This window comes from Entelurus aequoreus, linkage group LG19 (genome assembly GCF_033978785.1).
Source record: "Entelurus aequoreus isolate RoL-2023_Sb linkage group LG19, RoL_Eaeq_v1.1, whole genome shotgun sequence".
NCBI lineage: Eukaryota > Metazoa > Chordata > Actinopteri > Syngnathiformes > Syngnathidae > Entelurus > Entelurus aequoreus.
The window spans coordinates 44,713,244-44,737,191 of record NC_084749.1 but is presented as its reverse complement, the minus strand read 5'-3'; the positions used below and the strand labels follow the sequence as shown (position 1 = coordinate 44,737,191).

Sequence of the window (23,948 nt, the reverse complement as noted above, 5' to 3'; positions counted from 1 at the left end):
GTGAATGTGTGTGTGAATGGGTAAATGTGGAAATACTGTCAAAGCGCTTTGAGTACCTCGAAGGTAGAAAAGCGCTATACAAGTACAACCCGTACAACCCGTATTATGATGTTGTCTTACAGCACGTGACAACACACATGCACAAACTTGTGTGTTACAGTACACTTTGTGTGTTACAGTATACATTGAACCTAGGCTGTGCTCTGAGTAGACAGTGATAGATGAGTAATATGACATGTATGTGTCTACAAGCCATTTTGCCTTTATCATTAATGAAACACTAAACCTTTACTAATTAAAACTGAGGATAAACATACCGTAATTTCCGGACTATAAGCCGCTACTTTTTCCCCTCGTTCTGGTCCCTGCGGCTTATACAACGGTGCGGCTTATATACGGCCTGTTCTTCTCCGACACCGACGAAGAGGATTTTGGTGGTTTTAGTACACAGGAGGAAGACGATGACGCAATGATTAAAGACTGACTTTTCATATACCGGTAGGCTGGTTATTTTGATAACGTACAGGCGAGCACTTTGTATTACTTTGCACTGTTGTATTATTTGTACTCTGCATGAATGCTGTTCGCCATGTCAAAGATGTGAAAGTTTGATTGAATGATTGAAAGATTTATTGTTAATAAATGGGACGCTTTGCGTTCCCAAACAGTCATCTCTGTCCCAACAATCCCCTCCGTGGTAGCAGGAACCCCTATATACTACGGTAATTACACATCAAAACCCTGCGGCTTATAGTCAGGTGCGGCTTATATATGAAGCAATCTGTATTTACCCCTAAATTTAGCTGGTGCGGCTTATAGTCAGGTGCGGCTTATAGTCCGGAAATTACGGTATTTTCTCATGTTTCTTCGCCAAGAGAGTGTTTATTGTGTGTCCACTTTATTCTAGAAATAAAACTGGGTTCAAAGTACTTGTACGTGATGTGGAACGATGACATGGTTACTCCCCAACATCTCTCACCTGTACTCCTGCTGGTTCCTGGTGAGACCCCTGCTGTGCTCCGAGTGGAGCGCAGCACAGCTCACATTGAGATCCTCCAGACCACTGTCAGACAAAGTCGTTGTTGGCGTTGCACCGGCAGCACAACTGTTCTACTACTGGGTGTACTCACGTTAAGTCTTCAAAGTTCTGCACTCGCTCGTTCCAATAGTACTTTGTGCTGTGGAGCGTGAAGTAACGAATCTGAAAGACACACACCAGGGAGGCGGTATTGGGAACAGTTTTTAACCAGATGAGGCAATTCCTGAAAGAATGGCGTGTGAATGCTCCAATGCTGAAGTTGAACTGAAATGCTGACAGAATGTAGTATGAATGTAAGAATAGTTTGAATGTTGAAGAGTTTGAATTACCAGGAAAAACGGAATTTGGTTTGGAACTTGGGAAAGTGTTAGTTTGAATGTCCAGGATGAGTGGAATGTGTTGATGTTGGAATGGTTTCAATAGGTTGAAAAATGTGGGAATTGTGCAACTTGGAAAAATGTCCCATTCACTTCAATGGGAACTTCCTGGAAATTTGGGAATTTTTGGAAAAAAGTGGGATGTTAGCGGAATGTTTTGACAGTGAAACGGTTTAAATGAGTTGCACAAAAAAGGTTGGAATCAAGGCTAGAAAAAAAACAGGAATCCTGGAAATTTTTTGAACAGGGAATATGGGTTGTTTTGAATTTCCAGGATGAGTTGAATGTGTTGAGGTGTAAATGGTTTGAATCGGTTAAAAAATGTGGGAATTGTGGAAGTTTGGAAAATGGATAATTCAATTTGAATGGGGAAAATGTCCCTAAAAACTGGGAATTCGAGGAAATCCAGGAATTTTTTTATAGAATTGTTGAAAGGGAGCACATCATTCCTGAACGAGTGGAATATGTTGAAGGTGAAATGGTTTGAATTGGTTAAAAAATGTAGAAATGGAATCCTGGAAATTTTTTGAACGGGGAATATGGGTTGTTTGAATTTCCAGGATGAGTTGAATGTGTGTAAATGGTTTGAATCGGTTAAAAAATGTGGGAATTGTGGAAGTTTGGAAAATGGATAATTCAATTTGAATGGGGAAAATGTCCCTAAAAACTGGGAATTCGAGGAAATCCAGGAATTTTTTTATAGAATTGTTGAAAGGGAGCACATCATTCCTGAACGGGTGGAATATGTTGAAGGTGAAATGGTTTGAATTGGTTAAAAAATGTAGAAATGGTGGAAGTTGGAAAAATGGATAATTAATTTTGAAGGGGAAAAATGTCCCGTAAAACCTGGAATTCTGGGAAATCTGGGAATTTTGGGGATTTGTCAAGGGAAAGCCCGCAATTCCCGAATAGGCTGAACAGTTTCAGGTTGGAATGGTTTGAATCAGGTGAAAAACGTAGAAGGTAGAGCGCGCCAAAATCTGGAGAATATTAATAATAAATGGTTTGAATCGGTTAAAAAATGTGGGGATTGTGGAAGTTTGGAAAATGGATAATTCATTTTGAAGGGGGAAAATGTCCCTAAAAACTGGTAGTTCTAGGAAATCCGGGAATTATTATTTTTTAATAATTGTTGAAAGGGAGCACATAATTCCTGAACGAGTGGAATATATTGAAGGTGTAATGGTTTGAATCGGTTGAAAAATGTAGAAATGGTGGAAGTTTGACAAATGGATAATTAATTTTGAATGGGGAAAATGTCCCTAAAATCTGGAAATTCTAGGAAATCTGGGAATTTTTTTATACAATTGTTGAAAGGGAGCACATAATTCCCGAACGAGTGGAATATGTAGGTGGTGAAATGGTTTGAATCGGTTGAAAAATGTAGAAATGGTGGAAGTTTGAAAAATGGATAATTAATTTTGAAGGAGGAAAATGTCTCTAAAAACTGGGAATTCTAGGAAATCCCGGAATTTTTTTTATAGAATTGTTGAAAGGGAGCTCATAATTCCCGAACGAGTGGAATATGTTGAAGGTGAAATGGTTTGAGTCGGTTAAAAAATGTGGGAATAGTGGAAGTTTGAAAAATTGATAATTTATTTTGAATGGGGAAAATGTCCCTAAAAACTGGGAATTCTAGGAAATCCGGGAATTTTTTTATAGAATTGTTGAAAGGGAGCACATAATTCCTGAATGAGTGGAATATGTTGAAGGTGAAATGGTTTGAAAAATGTAGTAATGGTGGAAGTTTGAAGAATGGATAATTAATTTTGAAGGGGGAAAAATGTCCTGTAAAACCTGGAATTCTGGGAAATCTGGGAATTTTTGGAATTTGTCAAGGGAAAGCCCTCGATTCCCGAATAGGCTGAACAGTTTGAAGTTGGAACGGTTTGAACCGGGTGAAAAACATGGAAGGTAGAGCGCCAAAATCCTCGAGAATATTAATAATGAATGGTTTGAATCGGTTAAAAAATGTGGGATAGTGGAAGTTTGGAAAATGGATAATTCATTTTGAAGGGGGAAAATGTCCCTAAAAACTGGGAATTCTAGGAAATCCGGGAATTATTATTTTTTAATAATTGTTGAAAGGGAGCACATAATTCCTGAACGAGTGGAATATATTGAAGGTGTAATGGTTTGAATCGGTTGAAAAATGTAGAAATGGTGGAAGTTTGACAAATGGATAATTAATTTTGAAGGTGGAAAATGTCCCTAAAATCTGGGAATTCTAGGAAATCCGGGAATTTTTTTATACAATTGTTGAAAGGGAGCACATAATTCCCGAACGAGTGGAATATGTCGGTGGTGAAATGGTTTGAATCGGTTGAAAAATGTAGAAATGGTGGAAGTTTGAAAAATGGATAATTAATTTTGAAGGAGGAAAATGTCTCTAAAAACTGGGAATTCTAGGAAATCCCGGAATTTTTTTTATAGAATTGTTGAAAGGGAGCTCATAATTCCCGAACGAGTGGAATATGTTGAAGGTGAAAATGTGGGAATGGTGGAAGTTTGAAAAATTGATAATTTATTTTGAATGGGGAAAATGTCCCTAAAAACTGGGAATTCTAGGAAATCCGGGAATTTTTTTATAGAATTGTTGAAAGGGAGCACATAATTCCTGAATGAGTGGAATATGTTGAAGGTGAAATGGTTTGAAAAATGTAGTAATGGTGGAAGTTTGAAGAATGGATAATTAATTTTGAAGGGGGAAAAATGTCCTGTAAAACCTGGAATTCTGGGAAATCTGGGAATTTTTGGAATTTGTCAAGGGAAAGCCCTCGATTCCCAAATAGGCTGAACAGTTTGAAGTTGGAACGGTTTGAACCAGGTGAAAAACATGGAAGGTAGAGCGCCAAAATCTGGAGAATAATAATAATAAATAGATGAATGTTGGTGTAGAAAACCATGCTTTGGAACATTCACACAATAAGGCATTACTCCAGTTCTATGTACATGTCAATAAATAGTGTGAAAGTCATTGCCTACCGCTGTGGGCTGGTAGTCCACATATCTTCTGATGAGCTCCTGAGGGGGCCGGGTGTCTCCATTGGCCATGGATGGGGAGGGAGGGGAGGGAGGGGAGGTGGTCTGGGTGTCCAGGCTGTGGAAGGGGTTGCTCCCTGGGGCTAGCATCACTCGAACCTTAGCCAGGAACCAGCGCCGGAATTCATCCTGTGGAATAAAAAGCCTTAGCGTTGTTGGATGTCGTGGAAGAGGAAGTGAGCGCAGCACACTGTGTCATGTGCAAGGAATTATTTTGGGCCTGTCAGTGTTTATACTTTGTCAGCTTTTGTGTTATACTGCATTTTGTCACCTCATGAGTAGAAATACACCAGTAGAATTTTTGACCAATTATTAGTAGTACAGGAGGCTGATAATAGATAATTGGAGCGATATTCTTTTGCAGTAAACGTCTTTTAACATGAATATTATGTCAGTAAACATCTGGACCAGGCTTTATGTTGTTTTTAACACTATTATGTAGGAAAGGTGGGACCAGTAGTGACATGTTTAGTTTATCATCAAAAAACATCAAACACCTTTATTACATGTGTCTAAGAGGAGCATCAACATTTACATTTCAAAATCTCCTGAGAAAATAGGGCAAAATATGACATTTGTCTACATCACAATAACTCATCTACTACATTGTATACACTTTTATAACACTTTATTCCTCGTGAGGAATCCTGAAATAATGTCAACATTTCAATCAAAACAATTGTGGGCTCCTTCATGTAGATTATAGTTGAGACTACTGTTGTCCAGGTACCAATATTTTGGTACCGGTACCAAAATTATTTTGATCATTTTCTTAATAAAGGGGACCACAAAAAATGTCATTGGCTTTATTTTTACAAAAAATCTTAGGGTACATTAAACATGTTTCTTATTGCAAGTTTGTCCTTAAATAAAATAGTGAACATACTAGACAACTTGTCTTTTAGTCGTAAGTAAACAAACAAAGACTCCTAATTAGTCTGTTGACATATGCAGTAACATATTGTGTCATTTATACACCTATTATTTTGTACACATGATAAAGGACAAGTGGTAGAAAATGAATTATTAATCTGTTAATATCTGATTATTTTCTGTTTTAACGTGTTCTATGTACACTTCTGTTAAAATGTAATAATCACTTATTCTTCTCTTCTTTGATACTTTACATTAGTTTTGGATGATACCACACATTTGGGTATCAATCTGATACCAAGTAGTTACAGGATCATTCAAAGTCCTCATGTGTCCTGGGACATGTTTCCCGAGTTTATAAACATAATACAAATTTTAAAAAAACCAAACATGATGTGATGCCGTAGTAGTACCGACTAGATACGCTACTGTACTTGGTATCATTACAGTGGATGTCAGGTGTCGATCCACCAGAGGCGTTTGTTTACATTTTGACGCCGTGAGCTACGGTGTGTAGTGAAACATGTTTAGATATTCCTCGTCCTGCAGTGATAATGATGCTTGTAAGAAACATACTTTATTTGTCGCCATTGAGGCGAGGATTAGTGATTTAGAAGTAGCTAAAACAGTGCCGATTGGGGCTGGACTTTAGCTGCTAGCTAGCTAGCCATGTCTTAAAGCGCCTCTTCCGGTGGGCGTTTCAGTGTGACAATCATTGGTACTTTAACTATAAATGCACATAAGATAATTGGTCAATTTCTACTAATTAGTCAACGATTAAGCACAACACTCATCTGTAAGTAAATGAGTACTAGTGTACATGCAGAGTGTGCTGTATTCCCCCCAAAATAGAAATAGTATGCAGAAGGAACATTGAAGAAGGGTAACCAACCGTGGAGCGCAGCAACACCACTTCAGCATCACAGGCGGAGGTGGGGATGCAGGTGGACTTGACGCACCACTCTGGCATCCAGTAGAGCAGCAGGAGCAGGAAGCCCCCTGTACACAGGACCCCAACACCCACCAGTGCCAGTCGCCAAGGGCACAGACGGAAGCCTTGCAGCTCCTGCACAGTACAAGTGGGAAGGTATGAATGGTGTGCACACTTGAAGAGATGCAGTGAGACGAACGCTGACCATCTCTTCTTCTTCCCCCTTGTTGAGGACCTTCAGGTCTTCCTTCTCCATGATGCACAGCAGATGGCAAAGCCCTCCTTGATCGCTGCACACACAAGTCATGCTTTAAACATATCTCTGACCATGTGGTCCACTTGGCGATGGTGAGGATTGGTTTCAGACATGTTTGACAAGGTTAGGGTTACAAAGGGGTGGAAAGTTTCCGGTAAATTTCCGGAAACTTAAGCTCGGGAAGTTTGGAAATATTGACCATTTTTTGATATTCAAAGTTGGCAATTAATGGGAATTAATGGTGAATTACAATAATGATATATTATTGGGCACTTGTCTATATGCTGCTGCATCTTTGTGGCATTTTTGACGTAGCTCTTGGCACAGTATTTGCAAATGTACACCGCCTTCATGCCTACATTGGTTGGGGTGAAATGTCTCCACACATCATACGTGGCATTATTCTGTTTGTATTTTATTTATTCTTGTAAAACACTAAGGCAATGCCACACATAGATATAAATAGTTAGCTAAACAATTGGAGTAGTCTTTAAAAATATTTGACTGATGGACAAATGAATAGAAATAGGCTAGATGAATAAATGAACACTCAATCAGTATGCTAAATCAAACTATTAGCTACAAAATTAGCATCACGGCTAATGGAGAAATATTTTCGGTTCATTATGAGACTGTGGTGGTACATAAACCTAGCTAGCTGGAGATATTGGCCCCAAAATCATTTAACAAGTACAGGAACAGCTAGCTAGCTTGAGTGGAAGTCTGCTGGAGTAGTCTACAGTCATACAGTAACAAGCAATTACACCTCTATTACACTTAAATACCATAGATCAAATATATTTACCCCAGTAATATCATCAACACTTACTTGACTGGATGAAGTCATTGGGCTCAAATACTAGTGTGGCCTCAATAGCCCTGCTGTAGTGTGTAGCATGCTGGGAATTATCTGTGCATGTGATGGAAGAATGCACTGCACATGTGATGGAGGAATGCACAGTGCAGGGTTGAAATTCTACTGAATTTGCATTAAATCAGGTTGTTTTAGCTAATAATCATGCTGCAAGATCTAGTATGTTGCATTCAATGTATATCCCCTATTAATTCCCATTAATTCCCATGGAAAGTTTCCAACATTGAATATTCCCAGAATTTTGCAACCCTAGACAAGACACATGAAAAACATCTCATGGGTAATCTATTTCAAAGTGAGAGAGTAATCCAGGTTTAAGACACATGATGATGCATCACACCACCATCTACAGGACTGTTTCCCTCATCCAGAAGATGAGGATATGATTTAACCGAGTGGATTTGGACTGAAACAAAACCTACTCCTACTATTCCAAAACAGGCTTTCTGCATCGTCAATGTCTTCACAGAGAAAAAACTTCCAAGTTGACCTCAAATCACCCTGAGCAGAACTGCCGCCATGCAGCTTCCTCCTTGGAGTGGCCCAGATGCCAGTGATATTCATAGACTGCAACATATGGCTGAAGTCATCAACGCTTGGATTGCACAGGTGCAGTCAGAAAGTCCAGCAGGCCGTCGTAGAACATGGCATACCTGAATCAAGTCTAACCCTCCTTTACTAGAGAGGGACTATCTCAACGATGGTTTTCATCAACGACAGAGAGACAAAACACTAAAGCAGCAAATAACGTGGCACAAAGAAATGTTTGGATGTAAAGTGGCACAGGCACCATGTTGCTGCCCTCAGCTGATTGTATCTTGCAGCTATACAAGGGTGGGACCAAACCCTTCCTGGTATTCCACAAAGGCAGCCCACTACAGGCCCTGAGTACTGTGGACCGTATCCAGGGTTTCTACAGGTGTCAGCAAGTCTCATTGAATGTCACCTCAAAAGTAATGTAACACCCATGTACTACTGCAGATAGTTACTATACATAGTCATTGAATGTCACCTCAAAGTAATGTAACACCCATGTACTACTGCAGATAGTTACTATACATAGTCATTTAATGTCACCTCAAAGTAATGTAACACCCATGTACTTCTGCAGATAGTTACTATACATAGTCATTTAATGTCACCTCAAAGTAATGTAACACCCACGTACTTCTGCAGATAGTTACTATACATAGTCATTTAATGTCACCTCAAAGTAATGTAACACCCATGTACTACTGCAGATAGTTACTATACATAGTCATTTAATGTCACCTCAAAGTAATGTAACACCCATGTACTACTGCAGATAGTTACTATACAGTCATTTAATGTCACCTCAAAGTAATGTAACACCCATGTACTACTGCAGATAGTTACTATACAGTCATTTAATGTCACCTCAAAGTAATGTAACACCCATGTACTTCTGCAGATAGTTACTATACATAGTCATTTAATGTCACCTCAAAGTAATGTAACACCCATGTACTACTGCAGATAGTAACTATACATAGTCATTGAATGTCACCTCAAAGTAACGCAACACCCATGTACACTATAAAGGGCTGCTTTCAGTACATGGCTCGGTCATTCGGATGTTTCTGCGGGCTGGTTTGCCATTTCTTCGCTTCTAGTTAATAGGTTACTTCGGGCTTTGAATGTGCTACTTTGGGATCCACTTCCTCTCTGTTCTGAGTAAATGGTTTTGTGGCACAGTTAAACATTGAAGGTTGAGGATCGGAGTCATGCTGTGGTAATATTGTAGGATTGACAGACAGTGGACACACAACAACAAACAAGGAATCTGACTTGACTGAGAAATAGTCAAACATGACATCTCAAACTCATGACTGTCACGTAGTCGTTACCCACATTGGATGTATAAAATTAAATAAAGTAAGGCTGTAATGTAGAGCAGTGTTTTTCATACAGTCTGGTGTGCCGTGGGAGATTATCTAAGTTCACCTATTTGGGTTAAAAATATTTTTTGCAAACCAGTAATTATAGTCTGCAAATGATGTGTTGTTGTTGAGTGTCTGCTGTCTAGAGGGAGGCAGTGTGCAGGTAAAAAGGTGTCTAATGCTTAAACCAAACAAACAAAAAGTGAGTGCCCCTAAGAAAAGGCATTGAAGCTTAGGGAAGGCTATGCAGAACGAAACTAAAACTGAACTGGCTACAAAGTAAACAAAAACAGAATGCTGGACGACAGCAAAGACTTACTGTGGAGCAAAGATGGCTTCCACAATGTACATCCAAACATGACATGACAATCAACAATGTCCCCACAAAGAAGGATAAAAAAAACTAAAATATTCTTGATTTTGATTGATTGATTGAGACTTTTATTAGTAGGTTGCACAGTGAAGTACATATTCCGTACAATTCACCACTAAATGGTAACACCCGAATAAGTTTTTCAACTTGTTTAAGTAGATGTGGGAAATATTTCTCAAAGGAAGACATGAAACTGCTACAGGAAAATACCAAAAAAAGAGAAAAAGCCACCAAAATAGGAGTGCAAGACAAGAAGTAAAACACTACACACAGGAAAACAGCAAAAAACTCTAAATAAGTCATGGCGTGATGTGACAGGTGGTGACAGTACACCTACTTTGAGACAAGAACTATATTGATGCATGCTTGGTTATGGTTTCAAGTCATACCCAACAATTGTGACAACGACTTTTTACTGTCAACTGAGTTTCGTTTTTTAATGATTTCTGCTGGTGGTGTGCCTCCGCATTTTTTCAATGCAAAAAAATGTGCCTTGGCTCAAAAAAGGTTGAAAAACACTGATGTAAAGTATACATGATATACAACAGGAATTATTTTTGTCCTTTTACTGGCTGACTTTGTGGATAATGATGATACGGTTAATTTGTTTTTACAATGGAAAGTACAAGTTCTGTGTGTAAACTTCGAGTTAAGCTAAAACAAATGTGGCACTGAGCTTTGCCTGTGAGTGTGTGTGTGTGTAATCTTGGAAAGTTGGTGTTTTTCTACCTTGAGAGCCAGGGACAAACTGCCCCAGGTGGTCTCTTGCAGTCAGCTTGCTCTTACCACACCAACCTGGAACCTGGAAACAAAAGTCACAAAAAAGTGCAACATGAAGAAAAGACAAACAACCGTTGCCTTCATCAGGAAATCATTAAAATACTTGGAAATTCTACATTTGAGACATTACAGGACAAAGGGTGTGTTCACACTGGGGATGTTCCTATCAGGGTTCAATGCTCCCGATTTAGAGACGGTCATCCAAGAGGCAGATTGGCAGATCCCAATACCGATCACATGTATTAACTGTAAATGTCTCCATATATTTTAGGTGAGTGTTATTGACAGTGTAACAATGGTCTGTCGGCTGCAGAGCAGGCAAATACAAGCTTCCTCCACCCACAACGATGCTGCACTAATTCAGACAGCTTCTCTGGGCTCATCATGTTGTCTGCGTCTCCCAAAAGGTGTTGCATGTATCTGAGGAACAGGGTTCCTGGCTTCCTCTTCCCATGAGGCAGAGTATACAGAGCATACTCCTTACATGGCTCATCACCAGGCCAGGTTCTGCCATTCTCCACTAGCAGATCATAGATGGTAGCATTGGTCACCCTGTCAATTCTCTTGGTGTTGAGCATAATTCTGGAACACCAGATACCAAAGGCATTAATCTCACTCTCCGTTGCTTTAGACAGGACCCACGATTCACAGCTGTACAAAATGACAGTGAGACATGTGGTATTAAACAATTTGACCTTGGTGGAGATCAAGATGTTGGAGCATCTCCACAGATGTTCTAGCTTCTAAAATGCTGTGCATGCAAACTTTTTTCTTCTCTTGAAATCCCTTCTGCGAGATGCCATCATGGAGCCGTGGTATTTGAGACATGGTTGGTTGTACTACCATACACTCCTAGGAAGCTGTGGACAGCAATTGGTCACTATACACTGTCTTGGGAGCACTGATGACAAGTCCAAGGTCAGCAGCAGCGTTGGCAGTTCTGGTTCCAAGGACTGAACAAGAGAGATGGAGGACTCGGGCATGTCATCTGCAAAGTCCAAGTAATTTAGGACTTTTGCAGGATACCTTCTTGATTTGCGTGGGAACGTCAGAACTCTAGAGTCACAATTTGAAGATCTTAGCAACAGGTAGTCGGCCAAAATGATAAAAACCCTGAAGCACTCCTGTCGTGATACTAAATGGGTTGGAGATACGTCCATCAACCACCACGGCACTGCTAGAGCTGGTATCAGCACCTGAATTGCATTGACCATGGTTTCTGGGATGCCATTATGACGTAGGATGGAGAACATCACAGACCTATTGATGTGGTCAAAGGTCTTCTTAAAATCAATAAAAGGTAACAATTAATGGAAGTTGGTATTCTCTAAAACCTTCCATGAGTCTTCTCAAAATATGGATTTGCTGAGCACAGCTGCAACCTAGACGAAAACCTCTCATAGCAGAGAGTCTAGGTGAGGCCAAACCCGGTTAAGGAGGATCTTATTTAGATACTTTGCCAGGTGGTCATGAGAGACAGATCACCCTTCTTTGGCAGTGTGATGATGACATTTGTAACCCACAGCAGGCATGGATGGCACCAACCATATGGGCACCACCTCCTTGGAGAGCCTCTGCAGTAATGGCACACTCAAGGCCAGCTGCTTTCTTGATTTTCATGGCTGTAATTGTTTTGGCTGTTTCTTCACAGGACTAGTGCTGATGGAGAGGTCTTTTCTTGCCGAAGGAGGTAGGGCTGACGGAGTCAAGCCACTCTCATTGTTCAGAAAAGAGCTGAAATAGTCTTTCCACTACTCAATACTTCATTCCTGGGTGGCTCACCAGTCCTCAGTTTCACCTGGTGTTAGAATAATTATGTGTAAGTTATCACACAACTCTTATGCTTAAAGGCCGTTGCTATATTTATTATCAATTGTGCTGAAGTTGTACTTTTCTATCTGTGCAAAGGGACAACTTGCAATCTTGGATTGCGAGTCGTCTCGTATCAGTGTTTGTGTCCAGACCCGGCCTGCTGACTGCCAAGGGCGAACATCGAGTACCGTGACGCTGACAAAGCAGAGACAGGGCGATATCACGAGTGTCAGCACATTTCCATTTCTGAATAATCATATATTGTGTCTAACTGGGGCTGCTGAAATGACCCCCCTTCCATTCAGAAGCAGCCTCAGTGATGTAACCAGGGACCTCCCGAATAAATAGTGGAGCACGTGGGCTGTGCCTTAGGGCGTAGGTTGGAACTGTAACTGAGTGTACAGCCCAATACGTATCTCCTCATTGAGCCAAATTGAAGTCTGTCTCTGCATGATTCCTTGCTTCTTGTCTGTTTAATAGAAGTCATCAGTGTTTGAACCTGACACCTGGAAATTGGCTTTGGTGTTCCTCCCAGACATGTTTAGAGATAATGATGCTTGGTAATGATACTTATGAAACCAGAAATTGCAGCTTATTTGCCGTAATGGAGGGGATTGTTGTTCATTTTAGGGGAGCAGCTCCACACAGAATTAGCTGCTGAGCTACGAAAAACTTTGATACCGTTTAGCATATCCCTAATTTATTACACTTGTAGTTCGGTACTATTGTCTTGGCCTTCTGTCCAATCATTAAAAATGAAATCTCAAGTGTACTTCAGAGCTGCTCTGCATATCTTACAAATTCCAGGGCTATTGTATATATGTCCGTCCTTGTTGTAAAATTTTCAAAAGGTTCCAAACTTTTAGTTTTTGTTTTGCTGAATATCATTGGTGGGGACTTGCTAGCACTGCAGCTATTTCCATCCATTGTGGTCTTCAAGATAACAGAGCATGCACCTGACCCCGGATTTCCACGAGATGCGTAACAGCTGCTGAATGGCTCCTCCAAGGCGGCAGAGCCTTTCCGCTTCCATTCTGGTTGATGTGTCACTTTCCACTGCCCGGGTACCCCCTGCACAAGGCACTGGCACAGCTCCCCCATTCCTCAGCCCTGTGCTAAATATACACACACCTTCCAGTGTTGGCGCTAGGAATTTTCAAGATGGGGACCCCATCAAGTCATAAAAATGGGGTCCCACAGTACATTTTTGGGGTCCCACTTTTTTGTAAGCGTTTTGAAAACAAATGATACATTTATGCATTATCCTGTTATATCTCACATTCTATATTGTGTTTTGGAAAAAGGTTGTCAGAAACGTTACTTCATTCATTCAACAAATATCAATTAGACGGATACATAATGTTGGATATAGAGAACGTACAAACACTTTATTTATTGAGTCAAAAATATTAAAGTTCGATGATTTGGTAAAATTGCAAACAGCTAAACTGATGTACAAGGCAAACTATAACCTGCTACCAAAGAACGTACAACAATTCTTCTCAACTAAAGAGGATGTATGTGGAATTAAATGATGGAATGGATTAAGTAATGAAGTTAAACATTGTACTGATATGATCCAGTTTAAGAGGTTGTTCAAATTAATAGTGCTTACAAAGTACAAAGAAGAAGAATTATGAAAATTACTTTCAACCTTATTGAAAAGAAGATATTCTTCATCCCAGTATGTTAATAATGACTGAATTAATTAATTAATTTCATATTACAAAACTGTTGTGTATACTAATTCACAGATGTCATTCTACAAACCCTGTTTCCATATGAGTTGGGAAATTGTGCTAGATGTAAATATAAACGGAATACAATGATTTGCAAATCATTTTCAACCCATGTTCAGTTGAATATGCTACAAAGACAACATATTTGATGTTCAAACTGAAAAACATTTTTTTCTTTTGCAAATAATCATTAACTTTAGAATTTAATGCCAGCAACACGTGCCAAAGAAGTTGGGAAAGGTGGCAATAAATACTGATAAAGTTGAGGAATGCTCATCAAACACTTATTTGGAACATCCCACAGGTGAACAGGCAAATTGGGAACAGGTGGGTGCCATGATTGGGTATAAAAGTAGATTCCATGAAATGCTCAGTCATTCACAAACAAGGATGGGGCGAGGGTCACCACTTTGTCAACAAATGCCTGAGCAAATTAATGAACAGTTTAAGAAAAACCTTTCTCAAGCAGCTATTGCAAGGAATTTAGGGATTTCACCATCTACGCTCCGTAATATCATCAAAGGGTTCAGAGTATCTGGAGAAATCACTGCACGTAAGCAGCTAAGCCCGTGACCTTCCATCCCTCAGGCTGTACTGCATCAACAAGCGACATCAGTGTGTAAAGGATATCACCACATGGGCTCAGGAACACTTCAGAAACCCACTGTCAGTAACTACAGTTGGTCACTACATCTGTAAGTGCAAGTTAAAACTCTCCTATGCAAGGCGAAAACCGTCTATTTTTTTTAACCTGACACAGAGGAAACGTTAAATATTCTTCTGGCTTATTAAAAGCTATACAGAATTATGTTTTTTTTTAATGATTGTGAACGATAGGCAAAAAAGTACAGTTCCTATTTAGGTCACAGAGGAATGTTCACAAAATTGCCAAAGTCATTTATTTCTCACAGGCCATTATCTTAAAGGGGTAACGTCACATGATCAAATGAGGATGATTTTACCATAGGTGATTTTGGCAAATAACAACACAGTTATTTTTTTTGTTTTTTAACGGTTTGCAAGGATTTTGACTAATTCTTTATCTAAACGGGAAGACAAACATGCCATCAGTCTTTATCCCAGTGAGAGCAGGCATTGTCCAGTAATTGACTGTTTTATCATGTTGGTAGTTTATACATCTATATACTATATATTGTTTTTCAAATCACCTGACATGTTATAAGGCTGCAGCTAACGATTATTTTTATATCGAATAATCTATAGATTATTTTTTCGATTAATCGGTTAATCTATAGATTTTTATTTTTTTTCGATTAATCTATAGATTATTTTTCCTTTTACCGATTATTTTTTTATTTAAAATGAAGATGAAAAAATAAATGTAGGCCAGTTTTTTCAAAAGGCATGGCTTTTATTTACAAAAAAAAAAAAAAGTATGGCCACTCAGTCAACATTGACAACAACATGACAAAATATTCTGTAACAATGTAAACATTTAAAACTTTTAATATTTAACAAAATTAAAAGTAGCTTATTTGCTTTTTAATGTGCAAATATAAAAGTCAACATCCAGTGCAAATCTTAATATTCTGCAATAGTATAAGCATTTCAAAAGTAAAAGTATTGCTTATTTTGCTTTAAAATGTGCAAAAATAAAGATAAACATCCAATACAAAAAAGTACAAAACTAAATATTCTGTAACAACAGTGTAAACATTTCAACAAAAGTGAAAGTATTGCTTATTTGCTAAAATGTGCAAAAATAAAGATAGACATCCAATACAAAAAAGTGCCAATCTAAATATTCTGGAGCACTGTAAACATTAAGTATTGCTTTTAAAATGTGCAAAATAAACATCCAGTCCAACACAGTACACAATAACCAATTGTACTCATTCCAGTGAGTGACTAACGGTTGTAATGAAGAAAGGTTAGCATGTCTACATGCTCTGGGGTGAGGCTGCTTCTTTTCTTGTTTACAATATTCCCAGCAGCTGAAAATAGGCGCTCAGAAGGGGTCGATGTGGCTGGAACTGAGAGGTAATTAGCCTTCACCTCAAGCCAGGACTGCGAGTGAGCTGAGCTGCAGTTTAAGTTTCTAGAAGGTCAACGGGCTCATAGTGATGTTACTAGTAGTTGACTGGGAGGTGTTTATTATCATTTGGGGAGAGTCCGCTGCCCGATGCTCACCTGCTAAACACCTATCTACTCGACGCTGAAGCGCTGACTACATGCGCGCTGAATACGCACTGCTGATTGGCTGGTAACGCTCTGAATACGCACTGCTGATTGGCTGTTAGCGCTTTCTGTGTACCAATCAGATGGTTGTGTGGGTGGGACAATGCTGGGTGCTGAGACAGAGGCAGAAGGAGCAAAGCAGCTTGTTAAGACTTTAGCAGCTAAAGTTAGCTTTAGCTTATAAACTCGTTCGGTACACCCCCGTACCGAACCGAAAGCCCCGTACCGAAACGGTTCAATACAAAACACGTACCGTTACACCCCTAGCAGATACAAATGACGCATTCAGGTTTTTGTGTAATGATGACAACGTATGCTAACGCGGACGATTGATGGTTGATGGTTGTCTTTTCAAATGTTCGTTCGTAGCCGTTGTGCTGCCATGATAGGCCATTTCCGCTCGACACAGTGTGCATACAACAACATTATTAGGCCGTGTATTGAAATACTCCCACACTTTTGACGACTTTTGGCGTGCTTTTCCCCCCTCGCTCGCACCGTCTGCTTTGCGCTCCGCCATGACGGTAGTGTGACGTAAATATGCGACACGTCGACGCACAAACACGGCGTCGACGTATTTACGTAACCGATGACGTCGACCATGTCGACGCGTCGTTTTAGCCTTAGACATGTATACTGTGTATATGTACATAATTTATAAACAATTTTTAGTAAAAAAACGGGAAGATATAAACATGCCATCAGTCTTTATCCCAGTGAGAGCAGGCATTGTACAGTAAGTGACCGTTTTATTATGTTGGTAGTTTATACATCTATATACTATATATTGTTTTTCAAATCACCTGACATGTATACTGTGTATATGTACATAATTTTTTTAATGTAATTTTCTATATACATGTTATAGGTTATATATCTTTTTTTATTGAATGTATCAAATGTGATTAATATTTAATGGACAACAATGGAAACAAGCCTTTAGGCTTTTTGTGCCATCCATTTGCCCTTTTAAAGCATTGATAAATAAATAAATGATAAATGGGTTATACTTGTATAGCGCTTTTCTACCTTCAAGGTACTCAAAGCGCTTTGACAGTATTTCCACATTCACTCATTCACACACTGATGGCGGGAGCTGCCATGCAAGGCGCTAACCAGCAGCCATCAGAGGCAAAGGGTGAAGTGTCTTGCCCAAGGACACAACGGACGTGACTAGGAAGGTAGAAGGTGGGGATTGAACCCCAGTAACCAGCAACACTCCGATTGCTGGCACAGCCACTCTACCAACTTCGCCACGCCGTCCCTTACATTACATGGATTCAATTCTTTAAGACGTCAATAAACTTCTCAATCAATCAATCTTGTAGCAGTGTTTCCCATAAACTGCCAAGATACCTGTGGCGGTGGGGGCGTGGCTATGGGCGTGGTCACCATGACATCATCGAGTAATTTGCAAAATTTACTACAATATGATTTTCTCTAAAAAGGCTCAAAAAATGTATACTTACTAATTAATAATAACAGTTTTGTTTTAAACGTCCATCCATCCATCCATCCATCCATTTTACAATATAATTACAACACTTTATGTACATATTTATATACAGATTTGAACAATAAGTTATTCACTGAAATATATTTATTAATTGTGGTTCTTACAAAAAATATATCTTATAAAATATAAAAGCTCAAATTTCTCTTAAAGCTCTGCCCCTTTAATTAGTGCATACTAAATAATTTAACTTTAGCCTACTACTACAACCATATTATTTACCAGCAACATAAAGTGAAACAGATGCAGAGCTGTCCTGCCACAGTCAGTAACAAATAAACAGAAAACAGTAGTGGTCAAATACAAATAAGGCAACAAGAAAAGTATCCTACACTTCTCTTTTGTAAAGTAAATCTGAACAGCCTCTATGGGCATCTACATCAACTATATGATTTGCCTGAGAAGCTGGAAAGGACAAAAAGTTTTTTTATTAATATTAATATTTTTTATTTTATTTGTGGCGGACGTAATTCTTTCGTGGCGGGCCGCCACAAATAAATGAATGTGTGGGAAACACTGTGTAGCTTAGCACTACTGCTACTGGCTACTTGCTGGATCTGCCTTATCCCTCAGCTTCTAAAACGTGTTACCATCCTCTGTATATTCAGGCTCAAAAATACAAGGTTCTGAATCATCATTTGTCCCAAAGTAATTGTTGTCTGTCATGAAGTCTGCCCCGATTACTTTAGTTGTTGTTATTGAAGGACAAAGCAACGCTGCTTTAAAATGATTAAAATATGTAAATATCCCATGTTATCATGAATGTTACTGCATTACGCATATAATTATATATGTATATAAATATAATGATATATACTTACATATAGAATATATGCTTATATATTTATGTAAGTATATAAAATGTTAATGGATGTTTTAGAGCACTTTCTAGGCAGAATAGCTAAACTCCCATTAACAGCTTTGTTAGCTGACTTTTACTAGTGTTTATTTATGAGTTAGAATCCATATAAAAATAAAAAACATATGTGTTCTTGTCTTTCTTCGGGATTGTGACTGATAGACAACATTCCCAAAGAGGGCAGTTCCCCTTTCAGCACAGGCACAAATAGAAAAGGGTGAACAATGAACATGAGTCCATAATTCATGGAAGCATGCTTTCTTATCATCAATGTGCTTTCTTTATCACTTCCCCTCCATTCTTCAGGCAGAATAATCATGCGCTTTATTTATTACGTTGATCAATGTCTGACAGGACCAGCTGCCTTTCCCCTCTTGTCCCAAAAACATGAGCGCTGTTTAATCTCCTGGCAAAGATACATTGTACAGACATGAGGGCTACGTGCTACATATTCAGCTACTGTTAATCAACTCCCAGCAATAATACAAACACATTGTCATTAATCATACACCACATTTGTGCCTGAAAATGGCCCAAAATGCCATAAGATGTTTATCAGCTAGTTAAAAAAGGAATGTGCAATATGGCAGTGTTTTTCACCACTGTGCCACGGCACACTAGTGTGCCGTGAGATACAGTCTGGTGTGTCGTGGGGGATTATCTAATTTCACCTATTTGGGGTAAAAAATACTTTTTGCAAACCAGTAATGACATGTTGTTGTTGAGTGTCGGTGCTGTCTAGAGCTCGGCAGAGTGTAACCGTGTAATACTCTTCCATATCAGTAGGTGGCAGCAGGTAGCTAATTGCTATGTAGATGTCGGAAACAGCGGGAGGCAGTGTGCAGGTAAAGGGGTGTCTAATAAACAAAAGGTGAGTGCCCCTAAGAAAAGGCATTGAAGCTTAGGGAAGGCTATGCAGAACTAAACTAAAACTGAACTGGCTACAAAGTAAACAAAAACAGAATGCTGGACGACAGCAAAGACTTACTGTGGAGCAAAGATGGCGTCCACAATGTACATCCAAACATGACATGACAATCGACAATGTCCCCACAAAGAAGGATAAAAACAACTGACATATTCTTGATTGCTAAAACAAAGTAGATGCGGGAAATATCGCTCATAGGAAGACATGAAACTGCTACAGGAAAATACCAAAAAAAGAGAAAAAGCCACCAAAATAGGAGCACAAGACAAGAACTAAAACACTACACACAGGAAAACAGCAAAAAAGCCAAAATAAGTCAGGGCGTGATGTGACAGGTGGTGACAGTACACCTACTTTGAGACAAGAGCTATATTAATGCATGCTTGGTTATGCTTTAAAGTCATATCCAACAATTACGACAACGACTTTTTACTGTCAACGGAGTTTTGTCTTTTAATGATTTCTGCTGCTGGTGTGACTCCGCATTTTTTTCAACGCAAAAAATGTGCCTTGGCTCAAAAAAGGTTGAAAAACACTGCACTATGGAAATATTAAGAGGATCTTCTACAACAGTGGTCCCCAACCACCGATTGGTACCGGGCCGCACAAGAAATTTAAAAAAAATAAATAAATAATTTTTATTTTTATTTTTATTAAATCAACATAAAAAACACAATATATACATTAAATATCAATATAGAGCAATACAGTCTGCAGGGATACAGTCTGTAAGCACACATGATTGTATTTCTTTATGAAAAAAAAAATATATATATAATATAATAATAATAATAACCCCCCCCCACTTTTGTAATGTTTTTGTTTATTTTAATAGTATTTTTAGAATGTACCGTGGGCCTTTAAAACATTAGCTGTGGGCCGCAAATGGCCTCTGGGCCACACTTTTGACACCCCTGCTGTAGATTATAAAAAAATACATCTGATAAGTCTATGGATAAAAAGCAGAGCATTTATCATAACGCACAGTCAGCATTTCTGCTTGACGGTGATGACATCACTGTCAGCGATGAAGTGAAGGGAATTATATTTATATGACATCACTGTCAGCGATGAAGTGAAGTGAATTATATTTATATGACATCACTGTCAGCGAATCGAGCGACACTTGTTAACTTGTCAGCCACTTCTCCAAGAGACTCCTTTTCAACACTCCTCGCACATTAACACTTCCAAAGGCACATATTTGTTGACCTGCAAAGTATGTTTTTGGGGTGGAGGAGTCTGGTCGGGTGCTGGTTAGCTTGCAGCTAACAGCTAGTCTGTCTCCATCCTGGAATGCTGTGGATCCAGCGAGAGATAAAAGTGAAGTTTCCATGGACTCACAAAGACTAAAAAGTCATTTACTGGAGACATGGCACAGGATGAAGTTAAAAAGGTTGACTTTACACTCCCCTTAGTGTTTACCATCAAGTCTTTCTTTTGACAGCCCCTCGCGGTAAAGTTGTCCCAGTCAAACTGAGGCGGTATTTGTCATTGATAAAACTTTCGTCGAATCAACATTCACGACCAATAAAAATGCAATAAACTGGGAAGGTAAATTAGACCCGGCAAATGTCAACTAAACAAAACACCGGCGGAAAGCGATAATCGATCACATTTTAAAAAACAAGCAAACCGGGCAGTAAAAAAATAAAATATGCATCCTTTTTGGATTTCAATGCTTAAAAAGACACAAAAAGTGTGTTAACGCCAATACTGATAAGGTTAGCGATACAGTCAGTGCCGATACCATAAGATTAGTGATACGGTCAATGCTGATACCATAAGGTTAGTGATAGAGTGAATGTCGATACCATAAGGTTGGGGATACGGTGAATGCCGATACCACCATAAGGTTGAAGATATGGTCAATGCTGACACTTGAAGTGTGTTATCAGTGTTGTCATTCCTCACTTGGATCGACATAGATTAGATTGTTACATAAGAATCTACACGCAATAAAATCTAATTGTAAATGTGTTTATGTAAGACAATTTATTGAGTAGTGACATAAGTTTAACAAGTAACAAAACAATTCCAATGTTACAAAGGGCATGCATTCAGTGTGTATGATTGTTTTATACACAATACAGTCTTTATGATTGTTTTATACACAATACAGAGTCTTTATGATTGTTTTATACACAATACAGTCTTTATGATTGTTTTATACACAATACAGTCTTTATGATTGTTTTATACACAATACAGTTTTTATGATTGTTTTATACACAACAATGGAGAGTCTTTATGACTGTTTTATACACAATGGAGAGTCTTTATGATTGTTTTATACACAATACAGAGTCTTTATGATTGTTTTATACACAATACAGAGTCTTTATGATTGTTTTATACACAATACAGAGTCTTTATGATTGTTTTATAAACAATACAGAGTCTTTATGATTGTTTTATACACAATACAGAGTCTTTATGATTGTTTTATACACAATACAGAGTCTTTATGATTGGTTTATACACAATACAGTCTTTATGATTGTTTTATACACAATACTGAGTCTTTATGGTTGTTTTATATACAACAATGGAGAGTCTTTATGACTGTTTTATACACAACAATGGAGAGTCTTGTAAGCATCTAACTAAAGATGAGCAAACATTAACGAAGATTCATCAACATAAGTCATTCCTGCCTCTTTAATGATTGACAAAGCGTTTTTAAAATCAACTATTCATTCTTAACTTCATGTTGACTTGTTTACATACATACAATGACACACATACATACATACAATGACATACATACAATCATACAATGACATACATACATAGACATTGTGGAGAATGCATATATTTTTAAAAGTTCTTTCTTTTTTCATAGTCATGTTTAAAGCAGCTAATATTTTCCCATGTGTACTCTTTGTGCTTGAACCTCATGCCCGCAAGTAAACTCTGTGCCTTACCTTGAAGGCGTTGGAATGTGGGAGTATGATATACTCCCTTTTTACCTTATCAGTATTAGAACAAAGTGGCTGTATTCATATTCAGTAAGTTGTCTCTTCCCGTTGGATTTTCAGACGGCTTCTAGATGCTGGTATCACCGCATTGTAAGTTTTACTAAAGCTTTAGTAAAACTTGCTAATATTCCTATTCTGTCTTGATGGTCCTTCTTACTCAACATATATGTCATCTGAAAGAACTTGGGGATTGACCAGTGACTTTAAATCCCTGAGAGGAAGACTGGTCAGACGCAACGACATACATACAATGACATACATACATACATACATACAATGACATTCAGTGTGTGAATGTGTGTGTGAATGGGTGAATGTGGAAACAGTGTCCAAAGCGCTTTGAGTACCTTGAAGGTAGAAAAGCGCTATACAAGTAGGGCTGGGCGATATATGGAATATACTCGATATATCGCGGGTTTGTCTCTGTGCGATATAGAAAATGACTATATGGTGATATTGGAGTATACATTCTCACACAGTTGCTTTTAGCTGCTGGCATTACACTACAGGCTCTTCTCACTCTTTCTGGTCTCTCCTTCTCATAGAGACATAAAACAAGCGCACCTTGTTACATACGTCACATACGTATACGACCTCGCTGAGCAGAGAGGTGGCAGCATGGGTAATGTTAGCTGTGGTGTGAGTGGTAATACGAGAGAAAGAAGGTGTGAATCTGGTAACAAATGAAGGAAGAATTAATTCCCAAGAAAAACAGCACGGGGTCCATCGTCTGGCGGTGGTTTGGCCTCAAGCGGGAAGATGTCGAACAGACAACCGTAATTTGTCAAGTATGGGGCGAAAGTGTTGCTACAAAAAGTAGCATTACTGCTAATATGTAGCATCATTTGAAAAGTCACCTGCTAGAGAATGAAGAGTGTTTGAAACTTTGCATGTCAACATCTCCGTTTGGTGCCACACCCACAAAATGGCGAGGCAACCATTTCCACATCAACACCGTATGAAACAAATAGTCAACAACAGAAGGAGATAACGTCCGCAGGAACCTACCACATAGCGAAGGACATACACTATTTGATTTCCTATTATGCAGCTCATTTTTATTTGACATTTATTGAAATATCTTGTGTGACATCATGCACAAAAGTGCACTTTATTTGTTTTAAACTATTATAGTGGCGTTCTGTACAAAAAGTGCACTTTAATTTAGTGTTGTTTAGATATGTCATCTTAGTGACATCATGCACAAAAGTGCACTAATAGCTTGTTTTAAAATGTCTCTGACAATCTTGCACTTTCTGTTTTGAAATGTTTGTGCCACTGCTTAATAACTGTTTAATAAATACACTTTTGCTAAATTGACTTAGTTGTGATTTCCCTCTCTGCATGAAAGTTTAAGACACAAAGTTGTAACAACATGAAGTGCCGTAAATGAGTCGTCAAAGACACAAAGTTGTAACAACATGAAGTGCCGTAAATGAGTCGTCAAAGACACAAAGTTGTAACAACATGA

At 38.6% G+C, this 23,948-nt stretch overlaps 1 protein-coding gene across 2 annotated transcripts in view; it reads right to left on the bottom strand.

Moving 5' to 3' along the window:
- atp13a3 (ATPase 13A3) overlaps positions 1–23,948 on the bottom strand; it is a 75,074-nt gene that overhangs the window by 46,455 nt on the left and 4,671 nt on the right. For both annotated transcript variants that reach the window (XM_062028544.1, XM_062028545.1), the window contains exons 3-8: positions 10,396–10,468; positions 6,468–6,552; positions 6,224–6,397; positions 4,402–4,587; positions 1,131–1,201; positions 980–1,063 (exon numbers count right to left, since the gene is read on the bottom strand). In XM_062028544.1, the coding sequence (XP_061884528.1) occupies positions 980–1,063; positions 1,131–1,201; positions 4,402–4,587; positions 6,224–6,397; positions 6,468–6,518 (566 nt within the window). In that variant the 5' untranslated portion in view covers positions 6,519–6,552; positions 10,396–10,468. The remainder of the gene's footprint in view (positions 1–979; positions 1,064–1,130; positions 1,202–4,401; positions 4,588–6,223; positions 6,398–6,467; positions 6,553–10,395; positions 10,469–23,948) is intronic.